General features: G+C 52.7%; 10 protein-coding genes across 10 annotated transcripts; 4 read left to right on the top strand and 6 right to left on the bottom strand.

Moving 5' to 3' along the window:
• Nucleotides 1-305: 305 nt before the first annotated feature.
• On the top strand, nucleotides 306-1,924 carry UREG_03580 (uncharacterized protein; the record flags this gene model as incomplete). Its single annotated transcript, XM_002544017.1, has 4 exons — nucleotides 306-349; nucleotides 448-1,001; nucleotides 1,063-1,081; nucleotides 1,195-1,924. 4 exons carry the CDS (start codon nucleotides 306-308, stop codon nucleotides 1,922-1,924), a joined length of 1,347 nt encoding a protein of 448 aa, XP_002544063.1.
• A 476-nt stretch (nucleotides 1,925-2,400) lies between these two features.
• UREG_03579 (uncharacterized protein) lies at nucleotides 2,401-2,998 on the bottom strand (the record flags this gene model as incomplete). Its single annotated transcript, XM_002544016.1, has 2 exons — nucleotides 2,401-2,710; nucleotides 2,763-2,998. 2 exons carry the CDS (start codon nucleotides 2,996-2,998, stop codon nucleotides 2,401-2,403), a joined length of 546 nt encoding a protein of 181 aa, XP_002544062.1.
• Nucleotides 2,999-4,003: 1,005 nt separating this feature from the next.
• Nucleotides 4,004-4,276, top strand: UREG_03578 (uncharacterized protein; the record flags this gene model as incomplete). The annotated part of the gene is made up of 1 exon (XM_002544015.1): nucleotides 4,004-4,276. The coding sequence occupies one exon, from the start codon at nucleotides 4,004-4,006 to the stop codon at nucleotides 4,274-4,276; it is 273 nt and encodes a 90-aa protein (XP_002544061.1).
• Nucleotides 4,277-6,809: 2,533 nt separating this feature from the next.
• UREG_03577 (uncharacterized protein) lies at nucleotides 6,810-7,782 on the bottom strand (the record flags this gene model as incomplete). The annotated part of the gene is made up of 3 exons (XM_002544014.1): nucleotides 6,810-6,900; nucleotides 6,952-7,026; nucleotides 7,079-7,782. The coding sequence occupies 3 exons, from the start codon at nucleotides 7,780-7,782 to the stop codon at nucleotides 6,810-6,812; spliced, it is 870 nt and encodes a 289-aa protein (XP_002544060.1).
• A 748-nt stretch (nucleotides 7,783-8,530) lies between these two features.
• UREG_03576 (uncharacterized protein) lies at nucleotides 8,531-11,337 on the bottom strand (the record flags this gene model as incomplete). Its single annotated transcript, XM_002544013.1, has 4 exons — nucleotides 8,531-9,282; nucleotides 9,371-11,068; nucleotides 11,134-11,259; nucleotides 11,328-11,337. 4 exons carry the CDS (start codon nucleotides 11,335-11,337, stop codon nucleotides 8,531-8,533), a joined length of 2,586 nt encoding a protein of 861 aa, XP_002544059.1.
• A 551-nt stretch (nucleotides 11,338-11,888) lies between these two features.
• On the bottom strand, nucleotides 11,889-13,125 carry UREG_03575 (uncharacterized protein; the record flags this gene model as incomplete). The annotated part of the gene is made up of 2 exons (XM_002544012.1): nucleotides 11,889-12,901; nucleotides 12,954-13,125. 2 exons carry the CDS (start codon nucleotides 13,123-13,125, stop codon nucleotides 11,889-11,891), a joined length of 1,185 nt encoding a protein of 394 aa, XP_002544058.1.
• A 795-nt stretch (nucleotides 13,126-13,920) lies between these two features.
• Nucleotides 13,921-15,608, bottom strand: UREG_03574 (2-methylcitrate dehydratase; the record flags this gene model as incomplete). The annotated part of the gene is made up of 4 exons (XM_002544011.1): nucleotides 13,921-14,346; nucleotides 14,412-14,596; nucleotides 14,651-15,428; nucleotides 15,492-15,608. 4 exons carry the CDS (start codon nucleotides 15,606-15,608, stop codon nucleotides 13,921-13,923), a joined length of 1,506 nt encoding a protein of 501 aa, XP_002544057.1.
• Nucleotides 15,609-16,224: 616 nt separating this feature from the next.
• On the top strand, nucleotides 16,225-18,309 carry UREG_03573 (isocitrate lyase; the record flags this gene model as incomplete). Its single annotated transcript, XM_002544010.1, has 6 exons — nucleotides 16,225-16,648; nucleotides 16,702-16,990; nucleotides 17,044-17,456; nucleotides 17,510-17,933; nucleotides 17,993-18,246; nucleotides 18,302-18,309. 6 exons carry the CDS (start codon nucleotides 16,225-16,227, stop codon nucleotides 18,307-18,309), a joined length of 1,812 nt encoding a protein of 603 aa, XP_002544056.1.
• A 659-nt stretch (nucleotides 18,310-18,968) lies between these two features.
• On the bottom strand, nucleotides 18,969-20,753 carry UREG_03572 (uncharacterized protein; the record flags this gene model as incomplete). Its single annotated transcript, XM_002544009.1, has 2 exons — nucleotides 18,969-19,374; nucleotides 19,444-20,753. The coding sequence occupies 2 exons, from the start codon at nucleotides 20,751-20,753 to the stop codon at nucleotides 18,969-18,971; spliced, it is 1,716 nt and encodes a 571-aa protein (XP_002544055.1).
• A 1,862-nt stretch (nucleotides 20,754-22,615) lies between these two features.
• Nucleotides 22,616-24,417, top strand: UREG_03571 (amidophosphoribosyltransferase; the record flags this gene model as incomplete). The annotated part of the gene is made up of 2 exons (XM_002544008.1): nucleotides 22,616-23,841; nucleotides 23,895-24,417. 2 exons carry the CDS (start codon nucleotides 22,616-22,618, stop codon nucleotides 24,415-24,417), a joined length of 1,749 nt encoding a protein of 582 aa, XP_002544054.1.
• Between the last annotated feature and the right edge of the window lie 351 nt (nucleotides 24,418-24,768).

Below are 24,768 nucleotides of genomic sequence, written 5' to 3'. Positions count from 1 at the left end.
ACCATTCAGCTGACCTGTCCACATAGATACCTTGAGCTTATAGCAGATAAGTTATCTATCGGATCAAGGCATTTTTGCTAGCCACGAGTTCCGGGAGCTCGATATAGTTACCTCGCGCAAGGTAAGAGGAGAGCATAGGATGTGTCGTACAGTCGTGCTCCATGATTCGACGACCACAGACCAGCATGCACGCACTTGCATAGCTACTATAATCTCAACCTCTCAGTACCAAGCCGGGATAAAGGAACAGCTCTATCAGATATTCAAGCCAACCATACCATTCCGAAAGGCTGACCACCGGGTAAATGTGCGGCTTCATCTTTGGAACTCCATACCGTCCGGGAGACCGGTTTGAGACGAGGACGCGAGTAATCCAGGGCTGGAAGCATTCTAGTCCGAGTATCAGTATTTTTAGCATCGCACACGGCTTGGGACATATGCGTATAGTTACCATGGTCTGTCACTCGTCGATCGAGCCGTGTCTCACCGTTCTTCGACGCAGCGGCGGCAGTTCGCTGGACCGATCACGTCTCAGCATATTCAATGTGGCTGTCGAAACGGAGCGACCAGTATCCCTCTCCTCTTCATTCCATCGATGAATTTCACAGGGCGGCAAGTGAAGAGAAAAGGCTCTGGGGGCAGCCAAGGCTCGCAGCCCGAACCAAAGGCACTAAGTTCGCGGGGCAGCGGTTCCCCGGAACTAGCGCCAACACGCTCGGTCCTCCGGGGGCGGCGGAAGCCTAGAACTCGAGCAAGATGCGATGAGACACATCTCGCTGATCACTCTCCTCCTCAAGCCGGAAGCGTTCGGTCCATTACCATCCGCTTCAATGCACAAACATTGGAGTCACGGAACGGCTCATCTGCTGGCAGACTGCTGCGTGTGGCTCTTGTGCATCTTACGTCGAAGGAGCCGACTCGTTCCATAGTTCCGGCTGTCTACAGCAAATTCCTTCCTAGAGGCGAACATCAACCATGGACTTCTCAAAGCCAGAGCACCTGTTCGCTCTTTGCTGTCATGAAATATGCATCATTGATTTTGAAAGCTTGAGGCTTATATAGTTGTCCTCGACCTGCGCAGGTATGGAGCTGTGGACAGGCGGCTATCCCGTCATCTAACAGTTTCTATCATTATACCCTGATATCTATTTTCCTACTGCGGATCAGAAGATTGTTAATTATGATCTCCTCAAGCGTTGTGGATTCGCAGCCGGCGCTGGCTCAGCTTGTCGACGTGCTGAGCAACCTGCCAAAGACATCCAAGCCTGCCATCTTCGCCGATTTTGAAGGCGTGAATCTCTGCAGACTGGGCAGCATTTCTATCATCCAGCTCCTGGTGCAGCCGGAAGACCATGTGTATCTGATCGACGTCCATGTCCTGGGGCCCCTTGCCTTTACGACCAGCGGGAAAAACGGCGATACACTCAAGACCATCTTCGAGTCTCCCGAGATCCTCAAGGGCATTTTCGACGTCCGCAACGACTCCAACGCGCTTTATTTCCTTTACGGGGTAGCCCTCCAGGGCGTCGAGGACATCCAGTTGATGGAGGTGGCTTGCCGGCGAGGACTGCAGACGTACCTGAGTGGCCTTGCCCGGTGCATCGATTTGGACCTCATCTCCCTGGGTTTTGGTGAAAAGAGGGTGTGGAAAGCAGCCAAGGAGAAAGGCGGCAGACTGTTTCGGCCGGAAGCGGGCGGGTCGTTTGAAGTTTTCAATACTCGTCCGATGCTCGAGGACATTCGGGCGTACTGCGTGTGCGATGTCCAGTATTTACCGAAGCTCAGAGATCGGTATTGGAATCGCTTGCCGGTGGCATTGCGCCATCTGGTGCAGCAATTTACAAATGATCGGATTCGAGAGTCGCAAACCTTGATCTATGAGCCGAACGGGCGCCACAAGGCCCTGAGTCCCTGGGCGAACTAATACATAGAGCTATCCGGGTCGACAGGGAGAAGACGATGTGATTGCTGCGAAAGAGGCAAGTTGGAGTTGATCGCCTTTGAGTGAGATAATTCTTGATACTAGCGACACTCAGGATTATAATATTCAATGTAGCGTTCATGGGACAAGTTTGCCAGCAGCGTTGTCACCATCTCATTGCTGACGATTCACTCATTCTCATTCCCCAAACCCCAAAGGGGCCACAACACATCTAACCAGCCATTAAAGTAGTAGCGGGAATCCGTCCAGTTCTCAAAATCGACAATATAGCTGTGCAGTGGTCAGAAAAGAAGTATTTTTGCACTCGTGCTGGACTCACCATTTCTGCGATTGTCGGTCCCAGAGCAGATTGTAAATTCCTGCATCTCTCTGAACGACGAAACAGGCGCTGACCTCCCTGAGCAAAACATCAGATCAATGCACCTAAAACAAACAGCGCGTTTTGATGGTGAGACAGCTTACAGCCATGCTCTTTGAAACGCTCCTCGAAGCTCGGAGCGTTCTCTGTTAGAGAGACTTTTGAATGATTCGACTTGGATGCCAGGGAGCTTGGTCATCAAGAGGTAGTACATGAATCCGCCAGGAAAACGCATGCTGCCGTCCTGAACCGCCGCCTTCGAGGCAATGAAGTGCGGAGTTGATGTACACTGCCCTTGTGTCAGGCGCTCCAGGGCAATCTGCTCTCCAATGCCCGAATCGCACTCCAGGCCGCGCTCCCAGTCAGCGATATCGCCTCCCATAAATATGTCTCTTTTTGTCAACGGGACCCTGGAATTCATACGGCATCAGGATAAAACGCGATGGTCGTTCATATATCTACGATGTAGAACTCAACTGCATCCAGATCTTGAGGACGGCTTCGAGAGGACCCGGGCCACCAAGTTTTGAACAGACAAAGACGGCCTTGATTTCAGCGGGCACACGATATTCTTCGGCATAGCCCTTCTTGGGGAAGACGGCGTGCTCGGACAGTTTCTTTTGCAGAATCCATGCTGATGGCTGTGGCTCTGAGAAGTGAACAAGATGGCCGATCCAAGTGTCGTCGAACCAGTCCATGACAAAACATTATCATGGAGCAGTCAACTATAGACAACAAGTCATGGTTCACTTTGGAAGCTTGGAAGAGGGAGTGTTGAGACGGAGCACTCCAGTTTTATCTCTCTCCTGTGAATCTGCGCCTTGTTCAGTGGTGTCTCTTCCCCGCGAATCACCCAGGGACATCACTGAACTTCACGTTCTTAGCTTCATTATTGCGGTGTTGCTGCCTGGCGCTTGCTGGCTGGAGACACCGAACCTTCATCGGCTATTCCGTTCCCGCCCATTAGTTAACTAACTAGGCATCATTGATTCATTGATCAACAACAAATAATCCAACACTGCTGTGATCTAATAGATACTTTGCAAGATCGACTGGCTTTGGGGCACTCTCAGTGGACGCCGGGGGCTCAGTTTTCATCTTGCAGGACCTTGGCTTTGCTCTCCGCCCAATGCTTGTCTCCCATGTCCAGCCGACGAAAGAGTCCCTCTGTGGGCCAACAGTTTGGACCTGCTGGCGGAGTGTTCTAACGTTTCCAGTATATAAAAGAGACTTGGGGCTTCCCTTTGAAACTTCATTTAATCCTTCGAAGTTCCCGGCCCCCTTTTCTGTTAGGTACTACAGGTTATGAGCCCTCTGCTTCGTACAGCATGTGAATCAATTCAATTGCTTATGGTTAATACTAGGAGCGGTGCATCTACGAGACAAGAAAGAACCCCTACGCCAGTAACAGGTCACCGAGCTCGATATCAAAGTCCCCTAGTCAACAAAGACCTATCCGACGAGGAATTCAACGAGGAAAGCGGGTACGAAGAAACCATGGAACAGTAAAGTGATCAAGACAAAACTCTACGCATTCTAGAGCTCCAGATTAAGCTTGCAAAGCTCCAAGCAAATGGCAATGGAATAGGACCAGCTAGTGAAGACTTCTGCAAGTTATTTGGGCATGAGGTCAATCCAACCTCCGAAGCAGATCAATATCTCACTAGATTCCATGAAAGAGTCAAGGGTATCAAGAAATCACCATGTTGAAAGGATCCGCCAACTATCCCCAATGGAAGGAAGAGATAGAGCTTGTGGCAGACCAAGCTGGTGTTCAAGATATTCTCAAGAAGAAACAGACTCTCCACCTCCTGAGGCTAAAGATGTCAAGGCAGTATGGAATGAGTGGAACAAATGGTTATCTCAACTACATCTCCGCGAGCATTCCAACTGAGGCAAAGCTCCATTTCAAGACCCCTACTAGTCTCAAAGCAGAAGGACCCCGGCAAGCAAAGAGCATGGGGAAAATAAAGTGATACGAGAATTACAGGAATACCAGCGGATCAGACCTTGAGATTGGGTAATGGGGTGCATGGAGCCTAAGCCTAACAAGGAAACAGACTGCAGATTCTGTAATGAATTATTATTGCAGATTTGAGAGATTTGGCATGGGCAGCTCTAGGGATTGGTGGATTTCGTATAGGTGAGGCTCACTGCATGAGGGGGTGTTGGGCAGCTAACTTATCCAGTTACCACCCTACACATAATATCCAAATCCCTTATAAGCGAACTCGCCTGGATAGATTTAATATCACACATTATAGTGTCCCTACATCTTCTATACAGTAACTATACCCTCTGCCGAACCCTCCAAAACCCTACACTATGGCTAATGTCATCCCACTCGCGGCGAAAGACCTCATAATGGAAGGATTACCTCCACTTCGTGAGAGTCAAAACAGAACAGCTTCCGATGCTCGTAAGAATATTGAGTTTCGGGGAGTACTGGGATATTGGTCAGAATTTGAACAGGAGGTTCGGATGAGTACTGATGCCCATCCTTGGTCACGAATGGTGCTTCTACATCGCATGGAAAACCCCCATCGTCATTACTTGTCTAATGAGTTTTATCACTGTGGAGACGAAATATCCGTCGTCTCTCGTTTCGTTAACAATGTTGGACAGGTGATGACCTATGTGTTCGGTGCCCATGAGATGGATTTATTCTTCGGAGATTTCAAAACCTGTGTATCTCCCAAGTCTATATCCGACATCCCTGATTTTGTCATTGTGCGCTCTGGAGGCTCGCTAGGGGTTGTTGGAGAAGCAAAGACTCCCTGGGCACATGACTTTGGTCGATGGATGAGATGCGAATATGAAATTCGACATGCTTTTGGTAAGATCACTAATAAGGGCCTGTTCAGTTTGAAATCGAATTCTTTTGATGGACTGTATAAAGTGGATTGTATAAGGTCATAAGGACGTTCAAGCAAGTTCAGACTCCCTTTATGATTAACATGAAAATATGGTCTTCTAACTTACAATAGGAAGGGAATTCCTATCCTTTCAAATCCTTATAAACCGACCTCTTAACGGCCGTTACCCCGTGCTCCGTATAAGGCCCGTTAAAAGAATTCGACCTCGAACCGAACAGGCCCTGACTATAACTATGGCTGCACCTCATTACTTACCCTTAAGTAGGGCAAATAGCAAAATATCTGCACTCAACAAAATGCAAGTTCGGCTTTTTGACCAACTACAACGAGACAATCTTTTTTAAGGTGGAACGAAGTCCAGATGACCCCAGAGAATGGATGCTTTGGCATTCCAACATTATCAGTGCCAGTACGATAGCCGCGAATGTCGATTCCAGGTCGCCTGAAGCCTATCATGGTAGTGTGTCTCTCAGAGAATGTTTCTTTCATCTTGGCCTTCAAGTCTCTGCTAGACGTGATAGAGCGGACAACGACACTGAGTACTCGGACTGGGTTGGCAGACTTACCAAAAGACGCAAGTTAGAATTCAAGATCGCATTTCGATACATTAATCAACATCCACATCTTTCCCCCCCTTATAGACAGGGGGTTCCTCCTGTACCTCCAATTCCTGCTCATTTGGGCGGCCCGGCGCTCACTCAGCAACCAACGTACGACCCCAGCCATACGGAAGACATGACACAGCATAATACATCTAGCCACGACGCGATGCGAGATATAGACATGGAGGATTTCTACCCAGGGAAGAGCGCTTCCCATTTGCCCACCGCGCCATCGAGCGACTTAGATGGGATGGATTTTGTTCCTCGTGGGCGTGGCTCGCTTTTGCCTGGTTCTAATATCGAAGATTTGCGCCCACCAGGCTTTTGCTTCCCGATTGGCGGCTCGATGCCTGGCATTTCGAGTATGGACCCTGTGGCGTCCCTTGGCTCCCTAGATGAGCACAGTCAGAATCTGTTTCCTTCCAATACATCCCGGCTCGATCGCCCATCACGCAGTCCATTCGCCCGGCGCCAGAGGCAGGAAGAACAGTGCGCCCCTGCACGCCGTGACAGAACTAGGTTCCGGGGAGAAGTGCCCATTGAAGATGACGGGCGTGTAATGGTTTTCAGGAGGAAGAATCGACACTTCTTCACGAACAGGTATGGAGAGGCTGTCAGAGTTCGGATGAGATTGCGATATACGGGTACAGGGCGCCGGGTTGATGAATTTAAATATGATGGTGAAGTATATGAAGCTATTGTTAGAGAATTGAGAGAGCGAAGGTAACTAGTGGTTATTAGCTTAACATCTTGGTGAGGGGATTGGTGGAAGGCTGGGATATATATATTGGGTTGAATATGGGCCATGATAGAACTTGTGTGTGTGTATGCTGTTGCTTCTCAATATTCAAAATCTATGGAAGTTTATGGTGGTATCCCATAGCCATCTCTATATTTACGGAGTACGGAGTATTGTTGTGAGGGGGGAAAAAAAGAAAAGAAAAAGAAAAAAGGAAAAAGGAAAATCCCCCTTTTGTGCAACCTGTGATCTATGTACACGTTGGATATCAAGAAACATCAATGAATTCTGATCAAATCTCCTTTTGATAGCCGGTTCGCATTGGGGGAAACCAGATCCCCGGATGGAAGATGGTCAGGGCGATGACGGAGATGGCAATCATCCTACGTGAGTTAGCCAGGGTGGTAGAGATATAACTATGGCCATGTCCTTACGCTGCGTCCAGGATCAAAAACTCCTTTTCATTCTGCATGAGCTCGTTGCCCCAGCCGCCGGCCATTTCTGGAATACTACCGCGCATTCGTCAGCACCGATGCACGCTATGCATAATGGATCGCTTACCGGTAGATGCAGCGGATTAAGACCGTGGTGTATGCCAGAATCTCGGCACAGCAGAATATCTTAAAGGCCCTCCAGTGGGTCTCCTTTTCGGACCGGCGTTCACGGGCGTCAAAGGCGCCGTTTCTCGAAGCGCGGACAAAAAAATCGAGGCCCAGCAGGCCGCAGACGGTCATGGTGGCGACCTGAAAGGCAATGCCGGTGATGATGATGTTGTTCCCGACGGCGAGCTTGTGCTGGTCGGTGCGGCCGGCGGCAGCGGCAACCCCGCCGCCAATGGCCTGCAGGACCAGCGAGCAGACGTCGCAGGAGATGAAGATCCAGGTGTAGAGGCGGGCGGGGATGCGCGAGTGCTGGGGGCCCAGGTACAGGACGAGGTGCTTGAGGGTGAGGTAGATGGCGGCGGCAACGAGGGTCGGGCCCAGGATGATGGTGACAATCTGCAGCTTGAAGGGACCGGACGCCCACGGGTTGTCGTGCATGAGGATGCGGCCGATGTAGCCGGCCATCTCGAGGAACGCGCCCAGGGCCAGGGCGACCATGAAGGTCCAGGTGCGGAAGCGCAGGCCGAGGGCGACCTGGGCGAGGGCGCAGAGGCCGTAGACGACGGCGAAGAGGATGTTTGCGGCGAGATGCGGATAGTAGCCGTAGGTGGTGGCCTCGACGGGGCACAGGGGGCCGACCGCCGTGCACTGCGAGAAGTCCATATTGAAGGAGATCAGAGATCAGTCTCTCATATTGATGGATAGATCAGAATCATCCTCGTCTCCTCTTTTGTCTCTTATATGTTTGATATCTCGGATGGCGTTTTCGCTCTCGCTGCAGGGATAATGCGAGAGCGAACACTAGTTAACTAACTAGTGAGTGTTAACAATCCCTAGTGAGTGAGTGAATCGTTCTCGCACAGAATACGCAGACCATCGACATCGCGATGCCGCCGCGACGGCCGCATAAAAAGTCCCGCAACGGCTGCGACCAGTGCAAGGGGCGCCGGGTCAAGGTAGATTCCATCTATCTCTGCTATTCTATTCTCTTCTTGCTAACTCGCCAGTGCGATGAAAACGGCTCGCTGTGTCTGCAGTGCACTCGCTGCGAGCTCGACTGCAGCTACTCGCGCGCCCAACGCAGCCTCCCGCCGCCCGAGCAGCGTCCTGCACGCCCGCCGCCGCCAGAACCGAGTGTTGATGCGTCCTCGCTGCCGCCCGCCAGCGCCGGCTCGTTTGCGCGCAAGACGGCCCTGCGCGACCTCGAGCTGATGCACAAGTTCGCCACCGACACCTACACCAGCCTGTGCATCGAGGACTCGGAGCGCCGTGCCTGGCAGCTGGTGCTGCCGCGCAAGGCGCTCAGCTACGACTTTCTCATGAACGGCATGCTGGCGCTGGCCTCGCTGCACATCGCGACTGGCCTGCCGTCGCCCGCCGCGCTGTCCTACATCGACACTGCGCTCGAGTACTACAACCTGGCCATCGGGCCCTTCCGCCTCGCCCTCGACAACATCACGCCCGTCAACTGCGAGCCCGTGCTCGCGCACTCTGTCATCACCACCGCCCTCGGCATCGCCCTGCCGCAGATGACCTCTGACCGCGACCGCGGCAGCTCCATGGCCGAGAACATCATCTTCGTCTTTGAGCTGCTGCAGGGCGTCGGCAACATCTTCAAGCTCACCCGCCCCTGGCTGCACGAGGGCACCATCTTCGCCTCCAAGTCCGACTTTTGGGCCCGTCCCGCCGCCGACCGCATCGACGACCACACCGAGCTCGCCCTCAAGCGCCTCGCCACCCTCAACGACGACACCCTCGACACCGCAAACCCGTCCCTGCACCGCATCAGCCAGGACGCCATCACCCTGCTGCACCGCTGCTTCCGCCGCTTCGCCCTCGTCGCCAACATCGACGCCGTCCTCGGCTGGCTCGCCATGGTCGACAAGGACTTTGTCTTTGCCGTCCAGAACCAGGAGCCCCTGCCCGTCCTCATCCTCATGCACTGGGGCGTCCTGCTGCACGAGCTCGACGGCAGCCGCTGGTGGGCCAGGAACTCGGGCCGCGCCCTCATCGTCGAGCTGTCCGCCGCCTTTGAGCCCAAGGGTCCCCAGTGGGAGGAGGCGCTGCAGTGGCCGCAGCGGTCCATTGGTTTATAGTTTGATAGTGTTGTGATTCCCCGGAGCGTTGTATGTTTATTTTGCGTGTACATTTCTCGTCTAGCGTCTAATAAGGAGTAACTTAGTCTATCGTATACTTCACAGTCTGGCTTCACTCCTCGTCAACCTCTCCCAGTCCTCCGCCGTAAACTCACTATACGTGTCCTCCTCCGCCTTCATCCACAGCACCCGATCCGCCCCGCCGTTCTTCACCTTGGTCCCCTTCTTCGCCGGGTCAACCCCCTCGTCCCGCAGCGGCACCTTGTTCTGCTTGTTGTTGTGGATGTGATCCGACGCCTCCACCACCCGGATGAACACCGGCACCGCATACCGCGGCAGCTTCTCCCGCGCATGCCGCACCAGCCCCGCCCAGTCGAACCGCTCGCGCACCGACGGATCCAGCTGCAGCGCCGCACACCCCGCGCGGCCCTCGTAGTTGGGCACCAGCACCCCGTACACGTTGGCCTCCAGCACCCCCGGGAACTCCCCCAGCACCACCGCCACCTCCGCCGTCGACACGTTCTCCGACTTCCACCGGAACGTGTCCCCCAGCCGGTCGAGGAAGTGCCAGTGCCCGTCCGCGGTGCGCCGCAGCGCATCCCCCGTGCGGTAATACAGGTCCCCTTTCTCAAAGATGTCCCGCACAAACTTCTTCGATGTCGCTTCTGGGTTCTTCCAGTACCCCTGGAACGCACTCTCGTTGGCCACCGCGACGATCATCTCCCCGCCTTCCTCGTACGACATGCGCGTGGCGAAGCCCGTGGCCGGGTCGCGGAGAATGTCCCCCGTTACCGAGTCGATCGCAACGGGGATGTACGTGTTGTGGAACAGCTTGCGGAGGATCAGCCCGTGGTGGCCCACGCACGCGGCGCTGTAGGGCCCGTGGTTGATGTTCAGCAAGCCAAACATCCCCTCCGTGCTATTGAAGAATTCGCAGATGGACGGGACCCCGAATCGCTCTCGGAACCGCTCCCACACATCGGGCCGCAATCCGTTGCCGTACATGCCGCGAACCTTGTGCTGCCGGTCCAGCGGCGACGGAGGCGCCGAAAGGAGGTATCTGGCGGTCTCGCCCACGTAGATAAAATGCGTCGACTCGGAGTCGATCACATCTCTCCAAAAGTTCCGAGTGCTGAATTTCTTTCCAATCGCGACCGAGTCGCCGCGGCACAGGCAGACCTGGAGCCTGACGCCTCCCGTGCCGTGATACAGGGGCATGCAGTTGTACCAGCGGTCCCGCGACCCTCGGGAGCTTTCAAATAAATCACTCGTCAGAATCGAATAGTACATTCGCGACGTGGTGAATGCGGACGCCTTGGGAAGACCCGTTGTGCCGCTCGTGTAGAACAGGCAGGCTGGCGACCCGCCCTCAATGCCCTTTCGGAACGACTCATCAGGGACGGCGGATGGGAAAGTCGCAATATACGATTTCAAGTTTTCATCCAGAAGCAAGGGTTTCATGTTCAACTCCCCCTCGATTGCCGCCCGCTGTTCCTCAACCCTGCCCGCGCAATCCGGATCGGAGTCGACGATCAGGATCTCCGCACTGCTAACCTTTAAGCAGTGCATGAGCGCCGGCCCGGCCAGGTTGTAGTTGATCAGAGCCGGAGAACAGCCAATGGCCCACAATCCCAGCCACAGAATCGGAAACTCGGAACAGTTCTGGAGATAGACCGCAACCAGGTCGCCGCGCTTGACGCCGAGGGAGAGCAAGTAGTGCCCGTACTGGCACGCCATGTCGTGGGCTTCTTGGAAGGTGAATTCCGCCTCTCGCGTCCAGATGCACGTTGCATTGGGCTGCTTCTTCACCTGCTCAGCGAAGAAATTCCAGGCTGACAGGGTGCCATTTGCCGCTGCGGCGCATAATCAGCACAGGGGGCTTCCAGTGGAGAAAGGGGGGAGATGCAAAATGACGGACCTGCACGCGCGGTGGCGCGTTCGGCGGATTTGGTCTTGGTTATTGTAGAGAGATCGCGATGGATGTGGTATTTGGCATTTAGATATGCGGCCACACTGGCGCCGCCAGCAACCAGGGCAGCCGTCGCTGTACGGAAGACGGTATGTTAGCTTGATAGATGCACAGCCTTGAGGTAGACAAGTAGTTTTACGTACTCAACGCCATCTTTGCCCGTCAAGGTTGATCTCTTGGTGTTTGCCGGTCCGAATGGAAGATCGCAAGGGGGGATAACTTCAGAGCAAAGGGAGAGAAGTCGGAGGGAATGAGAGCAAAGGGCAAAGAAGAGGCAAGATAGTTAGCCGAGCAGCGGCCATGATTACAACATAACATCTCCCGCAGCTCGCAATCCGCTTTTCCCCACGGTATCTCTCGGTGCGGTGGATTAGCCGTCCGTCTGGAGAAGCTGGGGTGCGTTGCTGGGGTTTCGACCTCGGTATTTCCACCTCTCGGTATAAAAGGACCGGCACTAATAGAGGAGGCATCTATGATCTATCGACTGAGTTGATGAGTTGCTAGACATCACTGTACAATTTCACTCATTCGAATAGAAACCCGCCGATTAAATTGAAACCATAGTTAAACAAATTACGCTGAGCAGCACTCGAGCCGCTTCGATGCACCAAGTAGAAAACATCAGCGAGTCAATCGCCATCAAAAGTCATACAAATCATCGCCCCATGCCACAGTGCAAAGCATCAAGCTCTTGCAAATCAATCCTACAGCAACGCCAACACGGCCACCCCCAGCATCAGGCCTGCCCTCAATGCCCCAGCGCCCAGCATCTTCGCCCCCGAGTCCTGCAACGATCCCGGCGTTTCTTCAGGCGGTGCGCCGTTCGCATTCGCACGGTCCGGACCCGATGGCGCCACGACCACAAAGCTGGTCTGCGTGAATATGGGCATCTCCGGCCTTCTTTCTCCCGTTTCCTCTGCTGCAGGTGGGTCTGTCGTAGCCTCATCCGTCGCGGAGGTGGCGACCGTGGGGGGATTCCGCCCTGATGAAGTGCCGGTGCTCTCGTTAGCTCCCTGTAGACTGGGGACTGTGGCAGTTGCATTGTTAGAGGCTGGTGACACACCCGTGCTTGATGTAATAATAGTCGTTGGGATGGCGATCGGATCGGCCGTGGGTGTCGCAACAGGGAATGAAAAGGGGAACGGGAAGAGGCCCGGGTCCACTCTGTTGAATGGGTTTTCTGATTCCGGCGGAGCTGCTGTCGATGTGATAGCGGTAGCGGACGTGCTCGAAATGGAGACAATAGAGCTTGAGCTGGAAGTGGGCAATGATGCAGTTGTGCTCACAGCGGCAGTCGTGGAAGATGTTCTCGCAGGGTCAGCTGGAGGCCTTGCGCCATCTCCGCCCATATCCACGCTGATGGCCATGCCGGTTCGAGCATCCGGCAATCCATTCTGTTTCTCAAACTCCTTGACATCGATGGTATCGCCCGCCGCAGGGACATTGCTCATCTGGGCCCCTGGCCGCTGTAGATACATCAAAAACGAATATTCCCTCTTCCCAGTTTCGCCCTTGCTCCCGGGAGCCGCGTACGGGACCACGGGCTGGCTCGACGATTCGATCTTGGTCTTCTCGCCCGTCGCCTTGAAATCAGTCTGCAGATAGTGGACTCGCCTCGAATTCCGATCGGTGGTGTCGACCATCATAATGGTGAACCCGAGCGCTCTGTTAACGCCCGACGCATCGCCCAAGGCAAAGGTGGGTGTGCGCGATGCATCTAGTCTTTATGTCAGAGCACGATCGTAAGTAGAGTGATCTCCTATACTCACCCTCCTTGGATACCACGGCGCCATCAGCAAGACCCTCGGACGCATCTCCGCCAAAACTTAGCTGCAGCTCGATTGAACCTGAGCGAAAGCCACCTTTAAGATCCTCTGGCACCGTTGCCTGTGAGACGGCAAAGGCAAATAGCGTCGTCGCGGCAGCGAGATGGAATTTCATTGCAAAAAGGAGCGCGAGCAGCCAATGTCCAATACACTATAGATCAACAAAAGACAAAGCAGCGGTGGATAAAAGGCAGAAATAAAAGCAACCCAGTAGAAGATAATTCCTCCTCGAGAGCCGGACTCGCCATCGCCAACACATTCGAGACGAAAGGGCCCCGACTTATGTATCAACCTCCATCCTGAGTCTGGCAAGTCGCAAAAAAAGTAACTACGGCAATATAGTTACGCGATCTCCCCGGAGAAAAAAGCCACAGATTCCCCCCCAGGTTTGACTGGGTATGAGACAGCCATTCGTGCGACCGGATGAACCTGTCAGGCCACTGCATGACAGAAAGATGTTCGCAGGCATCAGCAAGCACCCAGCCAGCGGTCAGGCTCAACGGGTTCCAAGGGCCACTCGAAGCGCCAAGCGCGCTGGCACCGTTACAAACTGGGGTGCGGGCAGACAGTTGCGGTTTCAGCGCTGTCTCATGGGCGGAGCTGGTCTCTCGTCGCTTGAAGCTCGGATGAAATTTGAGAGCAAAGGAAATGCTGTGATGGACGCTGTTGAAATTGAAGGTCTTTGCTTGACCGTCTGTCATGCTGAAATAAAAACAAAATAGAATATACAGGATCACATCGAATACTTCACATGCCCTCTGCCGTCGCATCTCCCTTGACAATTACGAGAGATTCATGCCCGAAGCTGCTTTTGATTGTACGCCAGAACAAAGAACGGGTGCAAACACGGCCAAAGGCACGAACGAGCTAGATCCAACAGCTAAGAAAAACAACTCCTTCTATTCCCCGTCTAAAAGTCAACCTTTTCCTTGACGTACAAGTCAACGTACTTGTCAACATCGGTGTTCTCCAACTCCTGCTGCTTAAGGCCGAGGTCGATCAAACTCTTGACCTTGGAGGAATCGTAGTGGGCCTCGAGGTGGCGCTTGTACTTGGCCAGGATCTCGGGCTTGGCCTCTTCACGGCGGAGGCGGTGGCCCAGAGGAGCATCGACAACAATCTCCTCCAGAACGGTGCCGTCGTTCAACGTGACGGTGAGGGCGTTGGGGATGGTGCGGAGCGCAGGGTCATGGTAGTCCTTGGTCATCTGAGGATCCTCCACGCATCGGATGCGCTTGCGCAGAGACTCAACTAGCGGAGAGGTGGCAGCTTCGGATCCATCAGTGTAGTCGGTGGCGACAAGGCGGTTGAAGACGAGCATGGTGGAAACCATGTACTAAAGCAGACATGCGGTTAATGTGCAATTCTAATGCATTTATCACGGGCCAAGCGGGAACCAACCTGGATGCAGTGGTCACGGTCCGCAAAGTTGTCCATGGGCTTGAACTGTTTGTCGATGATGCGGACGCAAGCTTCGTGGGTTCTGATGGTGACCTCCTTGATGTCTTCAGCAGACTTGCCCATCTTGGCGAGGGTCGCGTTGACCTTGGTCGCGGCTTCGATAGCGGTCTGGGAGTGGAATTCGGCTACAGAATAGGGTCAGAGACAACCTGATTTGGCGTTGCAGGCCCAATACGTACCTGGATAGGAGACCTTGAAGAGGACGTTCTCCATCACGTAGCTTCCATATGGACGCTGGAACTGGAACTTCTTGCCCTTGAAGAGCACATCGTAGAAGCCCCAGACGGGGGCGGAGAGGACGGTGGGAATACCGGGCTCACCCTTCTGGACCTTGAGGACCAGGTTGACCGCGCGCTGGCAGGCATCTCCGGCCGCCCATGACTTACGAGACATGGTGTTGGGGGAGTGTCTGTACGTCCGCAAGCTCTGGCCGTCAACCCAGGCCTGGGTGATGGCGTCTGCAGTTTGCTGTTCGGTCAAGCCCATGAGCTTGGAGACAACGGCGGTGGTCGCAACCTTGACCAAGACAACATGGTCCAATCCGACCTTGTTGTAGGAGTTCTCCAAGGCAAGGACACCCTGGATTTCATGGGCCTTGATCATGGCCTCGAGCACATCGCGGATCTTCAAGACCTTGCCGTTGCCCAAGCTCCCGCCGGCGCGGTTGGTGCGCGAGATCCAGTCGGCGACGGCAAGGATACCGCCCAAGTTGTCGGAGGGATGGCCCCACTCCGCGGCCAACCAGCAGTCATTGTAGTCGAGCCAGCGGACCATGGCGCCAATGTTGAACGCACCGTTGACGGGATCCAGCTGGAACGGTGTTCCTGGGACCCTCGCGCCGTTGGGAACCACGGTGCCGGGGACGATCGGGCCAAGGAGCTTGGTGCACTCCTTGAACCGCAAGCCCTCCAGACCGCAGCCCAGAGTGTCCAGGAAAACCCATCGGGCAGTATCGAACTAGAAGGCACACATAAGCTCTCGACTCCACAGCGACAATAAAAAGGAGCATCACGCCCGTACCGCAAGGTCCGAGTCCACATTGTACTTGTGGATGTAGCTGGCCATGTCATTGATCTCCGGGTCATACTCCCTGGGGCCCGCGGTCGTGGGACCGGCAGCAGAGTGCAAGGCGGTCATGGTGGAAAACGACCTGGGCTGCGAGATCTGGTGCGGCGAGAAGTGTCTGGGGGAGGCGGACTGGCGAGCAGCAACGGGCAGGCGGTTCAGAGCAAAGGCGCGTGGGGTGCGGGCGGAGAGACGGCGAAGCACAGGGTTAGCGACCGACATAACGCCCAGATGTTTTTGAATCGTCAACGTCTTGTTCTGAGGATCAATTGCACCGCGAGGACAAGGACTGAGGGAGAGGAATCGCGCAGAGCGAGAGGATCCGAAGCAGAAGAAGAAGAGAAGAAGAAGCGAAATTCGACCCCCGGCCGCCCGTTCGTTTCGCTCGATCCGAGGTGGGCGGCACAGCCAATCACAGCCCCCGCCGGTCCTAGCCGGTACGTGACGATACGCACGGAGACCGGCGGGCAGGGTGGTTTGTGCGGCCGGTCCGAGGCTTGGCGGTACCGTCATGTACTGCAGCCCGGGTCGGCGGCTTGTCTTATCTGATTGCGTATGTAAGCGAGGCCGTCTGGCTCGTTTTTATATCATTATCATAACAGATCAATGCTTTGGACCATCACGGCCGGCTGCGAGAGCTCTTCTGCTTGAATATACTGCCCTCTGCTCCCTCGGGCACGCACACGCCATGTTTCGCAACGCCTCTCGCTGCTTCCCCCGCCAGCTCCGACTCGCCGGACAACCTCCGCACCCGGCCCTCCTCCCTCGCGCCGCTGCTGGGCGTCTTGCCTACACGTCGGTTCGAATGGCGTCGCGGCTTCCAGCAGTCAAGCCGCCTGTGTCGATTGAATTTCCTGCAGACGCCTATCAGCTGCTCTCGACGTCGGAGAAAGCAGGCGCCGCCGAAGATGCGCTCTTCGAGGAGCAGGTCAACGCCGTCAACCAGTGGTGGGCAACGCCCCGGTACGAAGGCATTAAACGGCCCTATTCGGCTGCGGATGTCGTCAGCAAACGAGGGTCCTTGCAGCAGGCGTATCCCAGCTCGTTGATGGCGCGGAAACTCTTCAACCTTTTGAATGAAAAGGCCGCCAAGGGGGAGCCTTTGCACACGCGTATGTGGCCGACGGAGACTTTGAAATCAAGTGGCTGCTAATGCATGGAGTAGTTGGCGCAATCGACCCGGTTCAGATGACGCAGCAAGCCCCTAACCAAGAAGTCCTGTACATCTCCGGATGGGCCTGCTCGTCTCTGCTGACAACCACCAACGAAGTTTCGCCTGACTTTGGCGACTATCCGTACAATACAGTTCCGAACCAAGTCCAGCGTCTGTTCAAGGCGCAACAGATGCATGACCGCAGACATTGGGATGCGCGACGAAAGCTCACTCCCGAACAGAAAAAAGCCACTCCATACGTCGACTATCTGCGGCCAATCGTGGCAGACGGCGACACAGGGTTGGTACATTCCATTTCCCCCTCCGTTTCAGCGTATTGCTCATACTTTGTAGACACGGGGGCTTGACCGCAGTGATGAAGCTTGCGAAGCTATTTGCTGAAAACGGTGCCGCCGCGGTCCACTTCGAAGATCAGCTCCATGGGGGGAAGAAGTGTGGACATCTTGCTGGAAAGGTCTTGGTCCCCATCGCCGAACACATCAATCGATTGGTAGCCGCACGATTCCAATGGGATCTCATGGGAACTGAAAATCTGGTCATCGCCAGGACTGATTCCGAAAGTGGAAAGCTACTCAGCAGCACCATTGACGTTCGAGACCACGAATTCATTCTCGGAGTTACTGAGGCCGGTGAGCCGCTGTCGGAAACATTGCAAAAGATGGAGCTGGATGGCGCTACTGGAGCTGAAATCGACGCATTCGAGTCCAAGTGGGTGAAGGAACATAAACTGGTGACATTCGATGAAGGTATTTAAAATCTTGGCCTGAAAGATGACTCTATGGTCTGACCTCCCCTTTAGCCGTGGAACAGCACCTCGTCTCCGAGGGCGCATCCGAAGCCACCATCAACGAGTACACAACAAAGGTTCGCGAGAATCGGGACATGTCCATCTCGCAGCGTCGAGCTCTCGCGGACGAATTCACAAAGTCACCGGTGTTCTGGTCGTGGGACATTCCAAGAACCCGCGAAGGCTACTATCACTATCGCGCCGGTGAAGCGGCTGCTGTCAAGCGCGCAATCAACTTTGCGCCTTATGCCGATCTCCTTTGGGTTGAAACCGGTGACCCGAATGTCAAGAATGCCGCTAGATTTGCTGGTGAAATTCGAGAGCAGTTCCCAGGCAAGAAATTGGTTTACAATCTCAGCCCTTCATTTAACTGGATGGGACAGGGCTTTGACGAAGCCAGCCTGAAGTCATTCATCTGGGACCTTGCAAAGCATGGGTGAGAACACAGCTCCAAAGAAAATTGAATGTTTTTTTCACAACTCTAACACGCTACAGATTTGTGCTACAACTTATCTCACTCGCTGGCCTTCACACCAACGCAACGGTGACCACTGAGCTCTCCAGAGGTTTCAAGGAGGACGGCATGCTTTCATACGTGAACCTTGTCCAGAAGCGCGAAAAGGAGATGGGAGTTGACGTTCTCACCCACCAGAAATGGAGCGGCGCCCCGTATGTGGATGGTGTTTTGGGGTCCATCCTCAGCGGTAGCAGCTCCAATAAGAGCATGGGTGAAGGAAACACTGAATCAGGTGCGTAATTATATCCCATTTTCAATATTTTCTTTACTAATATGAATTGTCCTAGGCTTCTAATCTCAATGAACTGCTACTTTTGTATTCTGCCCTTTTGGTTTTTTAGAAATGCGAGCGAGGTACATATGCGAAACTCTACGGATTCAGACCAAGACGGATTTACAATATCTTCGGTTATATGCGTGGAGACGAGTGAAACGCAAGCGGGGACAAGGCGCCGCGAGGCCGAACGGCATAGGTTGGCATAAGCTAAGAGTGGGAATGATCTCAGCTATGATCTGTTATAATACAGCTGTTGGAGCCTACTCTCATTGTGATCTGGAGGCATCAACGGCTAAACTGGAAGGGAGGAGGTGATTCAATAATATACCCATTCTTGCACCACAGAATGGCAATGTCCTTAAATTTGTATTTATGCGAATATAGCCCACCTGTTGAATGATTTTCACGAGCTCTTTGACTCCAATCGGCTGGACAATATGCTCCCTACCAAAAGGGCCTTTCAACAAAATGGCTAGGCACAAAAGAGCGGAAGTCTGATGACAAACAAAGCCACCTCAACAAGGCGCGGAAAATACTTATCAACAAATAAACCACCACTACACCCTTCATGCAGGTATCCTCGTTCACATCGACAAAACCTTCGATCGGACCAGCCAGGCCACCGCAGAATCGACAATAAGCCTCAGCATAGCCCAAGAAGACCCGGTCCACCATCCTCACCGCCTCACGCCATCCGCCCTCTCCAAATCTTTGACTATTTCCGTAAAAATCGCCTTCGCAAGCATCGGCGGGACCGCGTTTCCAATCTGCTTCAGCACCCCCACCCCACAGAACTGATGCTCCATAGGAAACGTCTGTAGGCATGCGGCTTCCCGATGGGTATATGCCCTGGTGCCACTGGGATGGAAGTTGTCTCCACCATTGCACGTAATTGTTTTCGCAAACGAGCGTGGCGAGTATGGGGTTTTGGTGATGTTGCGGAAGTAAGCTCGCTTCGGGTCGTGATCTGGCGCGCCCTCGGGAATGTTGCCGATGGCGTCGAGGATGGTGCGGTACGGGCGGAGATTGGAATCGGGAGGGCCGTGCGTTGGTTTGGGGAAGGGGGGAAGGGATTCGCCTGGTCTTTATAAAGAAGAAGAAAATTGGTTAGTTATCCCAAAAGAATGTCCGAAGCGGTGGAGGGTAATTTACCCAGCTCCAATAATCACAAGGCGTTTTCTCTGCTGCGGAACTCCATACGCTTCGCATGTCAGTAGCTTCCATCTGATCGAATAGCCAAGATCAATAAAAGTAAGAATCGTCGCATAAAGGAATTCTTTATGCCTTTCTTGAAGGCCGGAAGTTTCTTCCATAGTCGCAATTCTAGGCTTGACCCTTAGCAAGAGCTCCCTGGCGGAGAAAATACAGGCCTCGTTCGCATTGTCTGTAGGTGCGGCAACGGTCTTCGCGGACGAAAATGTTTGACACGGAGGGGAGAAGTGCAGTATATCGACCATGATATCCTTAGCATCATTTGTAAGAAAATGAGCAACCTCACAGGTCTCTCCGACTGCCGTCCTAAAATTGAGCCGGTAAGTATCCATAGCCTTATGACACTTGTCGAACCCCCAGCGCACGTATAAACCCGCTTGTAGAGCTCCGCGAGAAACACCACCGGCACCACAGAATCCGTCCCCAAAAGTATACTGAGCTCTAACCTCACCACTTCCGGTGAGATCAACAAAATCTGGCTTGTGACTCCCGCCTAGTTGCGTCGATCCTCTCCAAGCGTAGCGAAGGTTGGCAGGTTCGCAATCAAAGCCGGAATCGCATTCCTTCGGCTCTAGAAATACCAAGGATTCCTCAACGACACGCGATTTTCGACCTGCAGCCTTATCCCAAACCCGGATATATTTGATGCGGCAGTAAAGCAGGCCCTCTTCTCGACGCTCGTCGTCACTCTGGAAGCTGTTAGTGCTCATGGTAATGTTCATGTCCACGTAGGAATGGTTAGTAAACCGAATTAGGCGCAAACTCCGGACATCACTGATCGAGACCTCTTCAAGCCCCTCGGTACTCTCAGTATCAGGCGAATTCAAGTCTATGGTCCAACATAGCTCGTTTAACCAATCGGGGACAAGCGTATCCATGTGTTCAAGGCGCTGAAGGCGATGTCCTTTGAAGAAGATTTCGTTGGTGCCAGCGCGTAACACTTCTTGAATGCGGAGAAAGGTTCCGTCGTTCAATTCGACAGACTTGCCCTTTCTGTATGTCTTCCCGCCGATTGAGAGTTGAGGGACACTTTCCCTTGTAGGTGCAGGAACCGGGGATAAAGAGCGAGCTCGATGGCGGTTTGGACGGGTCGCATTGGCGGATAGGCTCGTAAGATAAAGTTCAAAATCATCGTCGGTCATGAAATCCTCCGGATGGAAAACCTCTTGCACTCGGAAATTGTCGCCCTCCAGTGTCGCACTGCTGGCATCATCGTCAATGATGATTGCTTCTTCAAGATCAAAAGCCATTGAAGGAAAGGTCAAATATCTAGAAGAGAGCTCTGCTGAATTGCAAAATATAAAAATCAAAAGTTGAGAATGCTTGTGAAGACACCCCTATGACAGCTATCACCGAGCTCCAGCAAACAAATTAATGTAGATGGAAATAGTGCTGGTAACTATGTGCGAAGGAAGGTTGTGATGGTAGAGGGCCGATGAATTGTTGAAGTACTAAAATGGCACAAGATCATCCTGAGGAACACAACAGAAAGCTCGGTCCATAACACATTCTGATGGACCATGTCGCCAGATGTCAGTGACAGACAAAGAGGCATTAATAGCGTGCAAGGCTGATGTACACACATTGTGTTGTTGCCGAGCCCACAACAAACAGCTTCTAGTACTCCAGGTGTCATGAGCAGCTGTGTGCATCGCGGATGCCAACTATGAAAAGCACTGTAAGAGTAAATAAGTATCATAGGATGGAAAAATTCCATCTAGTGGTAGTCAATTAGGTACTTGATTAACAAAGAAATAAATGAATTGTGACTATGTGCTTGGCTGAGATGACCAAGCACCCATCTCCAAGAACATCAAGAAAGAGTCAGTATAAATATATGAGCCTTTAAAGACATGTAGATGACCAAGCTTGTGCTTGCCCAACTACCATCTAACAGAAATATGCCATGCGCGAGTGTGCTCATCTGGATTCCAGCTAGAATATAAGAGTCGTGAAGTATGGGAATAAAGAAATAAAAGCATGCCAGATAGCTAGTGAAGTCTAGGATAGATTCTGTGCCGCAACAAAGATCCTAGGAATAAGACTATTGTATGGCAGAAGAATTGGAGAAGTAATAGTGCTCGCATTGGCAACTGATGCTTGGATCTCTTTCCTGGAGAGTGTGAACTGGCAATCAACCCAAGCATTCCGTTGCAGTTATCCCACTGTAGCCCATATGATGCCGGCACTCAAATTGAGTCCTGGATATTGGAGGATGAAAAGACATTGCTTCGAATTGTCAGCGAGCGGGGGTAGACAAGGCTGAACGGGGCCGAAGGTTAGGGTCTGGGGTCTGCGTCGAAACTCGGCAGGTATTCAAAGTAGGACGGGCCTGATAAATAGCGGTTAGTTGATAGCAGTCCTTCTGATGAGAGACTGCAACTCCAGCACGTCGTCGTCGAGATGTTTGAAGTTTGTCGTTGCGGGAAAAAGAACACGCGAGGGCGTCATGTGACTGCGCACTGAAAAATACCATTTCATGCCGAATACCGAAATGTCGGTGAAATGAAGCCGTGCCGCCGCCGATCTCACCCGTATGTGACCGAAGTGACAATACCGATCAGCCCGAAAAACAGCAATTGATTACACAGTATAAAATGTCGGCCACCAAAAGAGAAAAAAAAAAGAGAGAAATAATCCTGAGATTTCTTTCAGTCTTCAGGATGACTCTGGATTCTCCCAGATCACTGCTTGTTTCCCATCTCATATCCCTTATATCTCTCTACTCCTCCTCCACTCTCTCAATGTCTTGATAATAGGCTCCTGGCATGACCTCATTGCCACAGTTTTCTCATTCCCACTCACTTTTTCCTTTCTGTTGATTCAGGACTAACTCGGTGGGAACCAGCTCTGTTCCAGGCAGATAGTGTCAGCCCGTGGAAGCTATGTATGTGTTCCTGTCTGTTTTCTGAATTGAGCCAACATTATTTTGTCCTGTATGATGATCAAAATTGGACTTTTGGATGTTAGACTACCTAGTACATATTGCGGACAACAGTCATTTCATCTGACTCTATGGACAATCATGTTCCGGAACTTTTGCGCACTTTGGTGTTGAAGCGCCAGCTGACCTGTGATACTTCTAGAACCCTTCTAGGACACAGGCCTCAATATGTGCGGCATCCTCGCCTTGATACTGGCCAGCGCCTCCGCCTCTGCTAGCGTCGACCTGCACGAAGCACTATACCTGCTCCAACACCGTGGCCAGGATGCGTGCGGTATATCCACCTGTGCATCAGGTGGCCGGATATTCCAATGCAAGGGAAATGGCATGGCAGCAAAGGTTTTCCACGATGGGGCGCGTGTTGCTGACTTGCCTGGCTTCATGGGAATCGCACATTTACGATACCCCACTGCAGGCAGCAGCGCAAATGCGGAGGCCCAACCCTTTTACGTCAATAGTCCATATGGCATCTGCTTAGCTCACAACGGTAATCTGATTAATGCTGTTGAGCTGAAGCGATACCTGGACTATGAGGCCCATCGGCATATTAACACTGATAGCGATAGTGAACTGATGCTCAACGTTTTCGCCAATGAGTTAAATGAAACCGGAAAGGTCCGCGTTAATCGCGAGGACATTTTCAAAGCCTTAGGCAAGATGTACGAACGCTGCGAAGGTGGATGGGCCTGTACGGCTATGTTGGCTGGTTTCGGGGTGCTTGGCTTCCGCGATGCCTATGGCATTCGCCCTCTCGTCCTCGGGTCTCGTCCTTCGGCGGATGGGTCGGGTATGGATTATATGATGGCATCCGAATCCGTCGCGCTAGACCAACTTGGTTTCTCCAATATCCGAGACATCCAACCAGGTGAAGCTGTTGTTATCCAAAAAGGGGCCGAGCCAGTATTTCGCCAAGTCTCCCCGAAGAAAGATTACGCACCTGACATCTTTGAATACGTTTACTTCGCGCGCCCTGATTCCGTTATTGACGGTATCAGTGTTTACCGAAGCAGGCAGCGGATGGGTGACAAGCTTGCTCAACTTATCGTCAAGACCCTAGGACCCAAGGCGATTGAGGACATCGACGTAGTTATCCCGATTCCTGAAACTTCCAACACATCTGCTGCCAGCGTTGCGCGATTCCTTGATAAACCTTACTGCCAAGGCTTCGTCAAGAATCGTTATGTTTTCCGGACCTTTATCATGCCCGAACAAAAGGCAAGGCAAAAAGGTGTTCGTCGGAAGCTAAACGCTATGAAGGCAGAATTCAAGGATCGCAACGTGCTCTTGGTCGATGACAGTATTGTCCGCGGCACAACGAGTCGGGAGATCGTCACAATGGCCAGAGAGGCGGGCGCACGGACGGTTCATTTCGCGAGCTGCGCTCCTCCAATCACGTAAGTCCGCTCTTTCCTATTCTCTATCGCGCATTCGCTCACGTACCTTTTAGCCATGCTCATATCTACGGTATCGACCTCGCCTCACCTCAAGAATTGGTCGCCCATAACCGTGATACGGAATCAGTCGCCGCCCACATAGGCGCTGACACCGTCATCTATCAAACTCTCGACGACCTCAAAGATGCCTGTGCCGAAATCTCCAAAGAAAACGGACTTGCAGAACCCACCAAGTTCGAAGTCGGCGTTTTCTGCGGGAATTACATCACCCCGGTCTCAGAGGGCTATTTCGATCATTTGGAAAAGGTTCGTGGCGAGGGACGAAAATTCAAAGTCGTCGACTCCGCCCGCAAAGCCGTGTTGCGTGGGATTGCCAACCAGACAGAAGTGCAGGTTGCCGCAAATGGGGTCGAAGTAGATAAGAACGGCGAAGTTGTACCAGCTTCAGCTGAACACCGAGTTAATCCGACGAATTCTGCGAATACTACCAATCATCATAGCGATGAGACGGACCATCCACCACAGGTCAAGGACCGTATGGATATCTCACTACATAATATTGGGGATTACGCCTAGATTTAGATCGGCTAATGACGCTCCTTTTGGGATGGACATCTCTTTCCTTGGAACACTGGTCTACGCATCTTTAGATCTCTTAACGCCTCATATTGGGTGGAACGAGTGATGGCATTTGATGTGGCGAACGCATATCGCATTTGGCTCCTTTGATACAGTGTTGGCTTGACATCTTTGAAGATTGACGATTGTGGCATGATTGTTGATGATTTATTTTCAATTCTGCTGTACATGTTGGCTCGTTAGATTCACTTTTGTGTTGCAATGATGATTACACTTGAACTTCACGCAAACTGGTTACAGTTCATCAGTGATGACAGATAACTTACACCAGTAGAGATGACTAGTTAA

This window comes from Uncinocarpus reesii, genomic scaffold, assembly GCF_000003515.1.
Source record: "Uncinocarpus reesii 1704 scaffold_2 genomic scaffold, whole genome shotgun sequence".
NCBI lineage: Eukaryota > Fungi > Ascomycota > Eurotiomycetes > Onygenales > Onygenaceae > Uncinocarpus > Uncinocarpus reesii.
The sequence above is the reverse complement of the archived record's forward strand: the minus strand, read 5'-3'. Positions and strand labels throughout refer to the sequence as shown.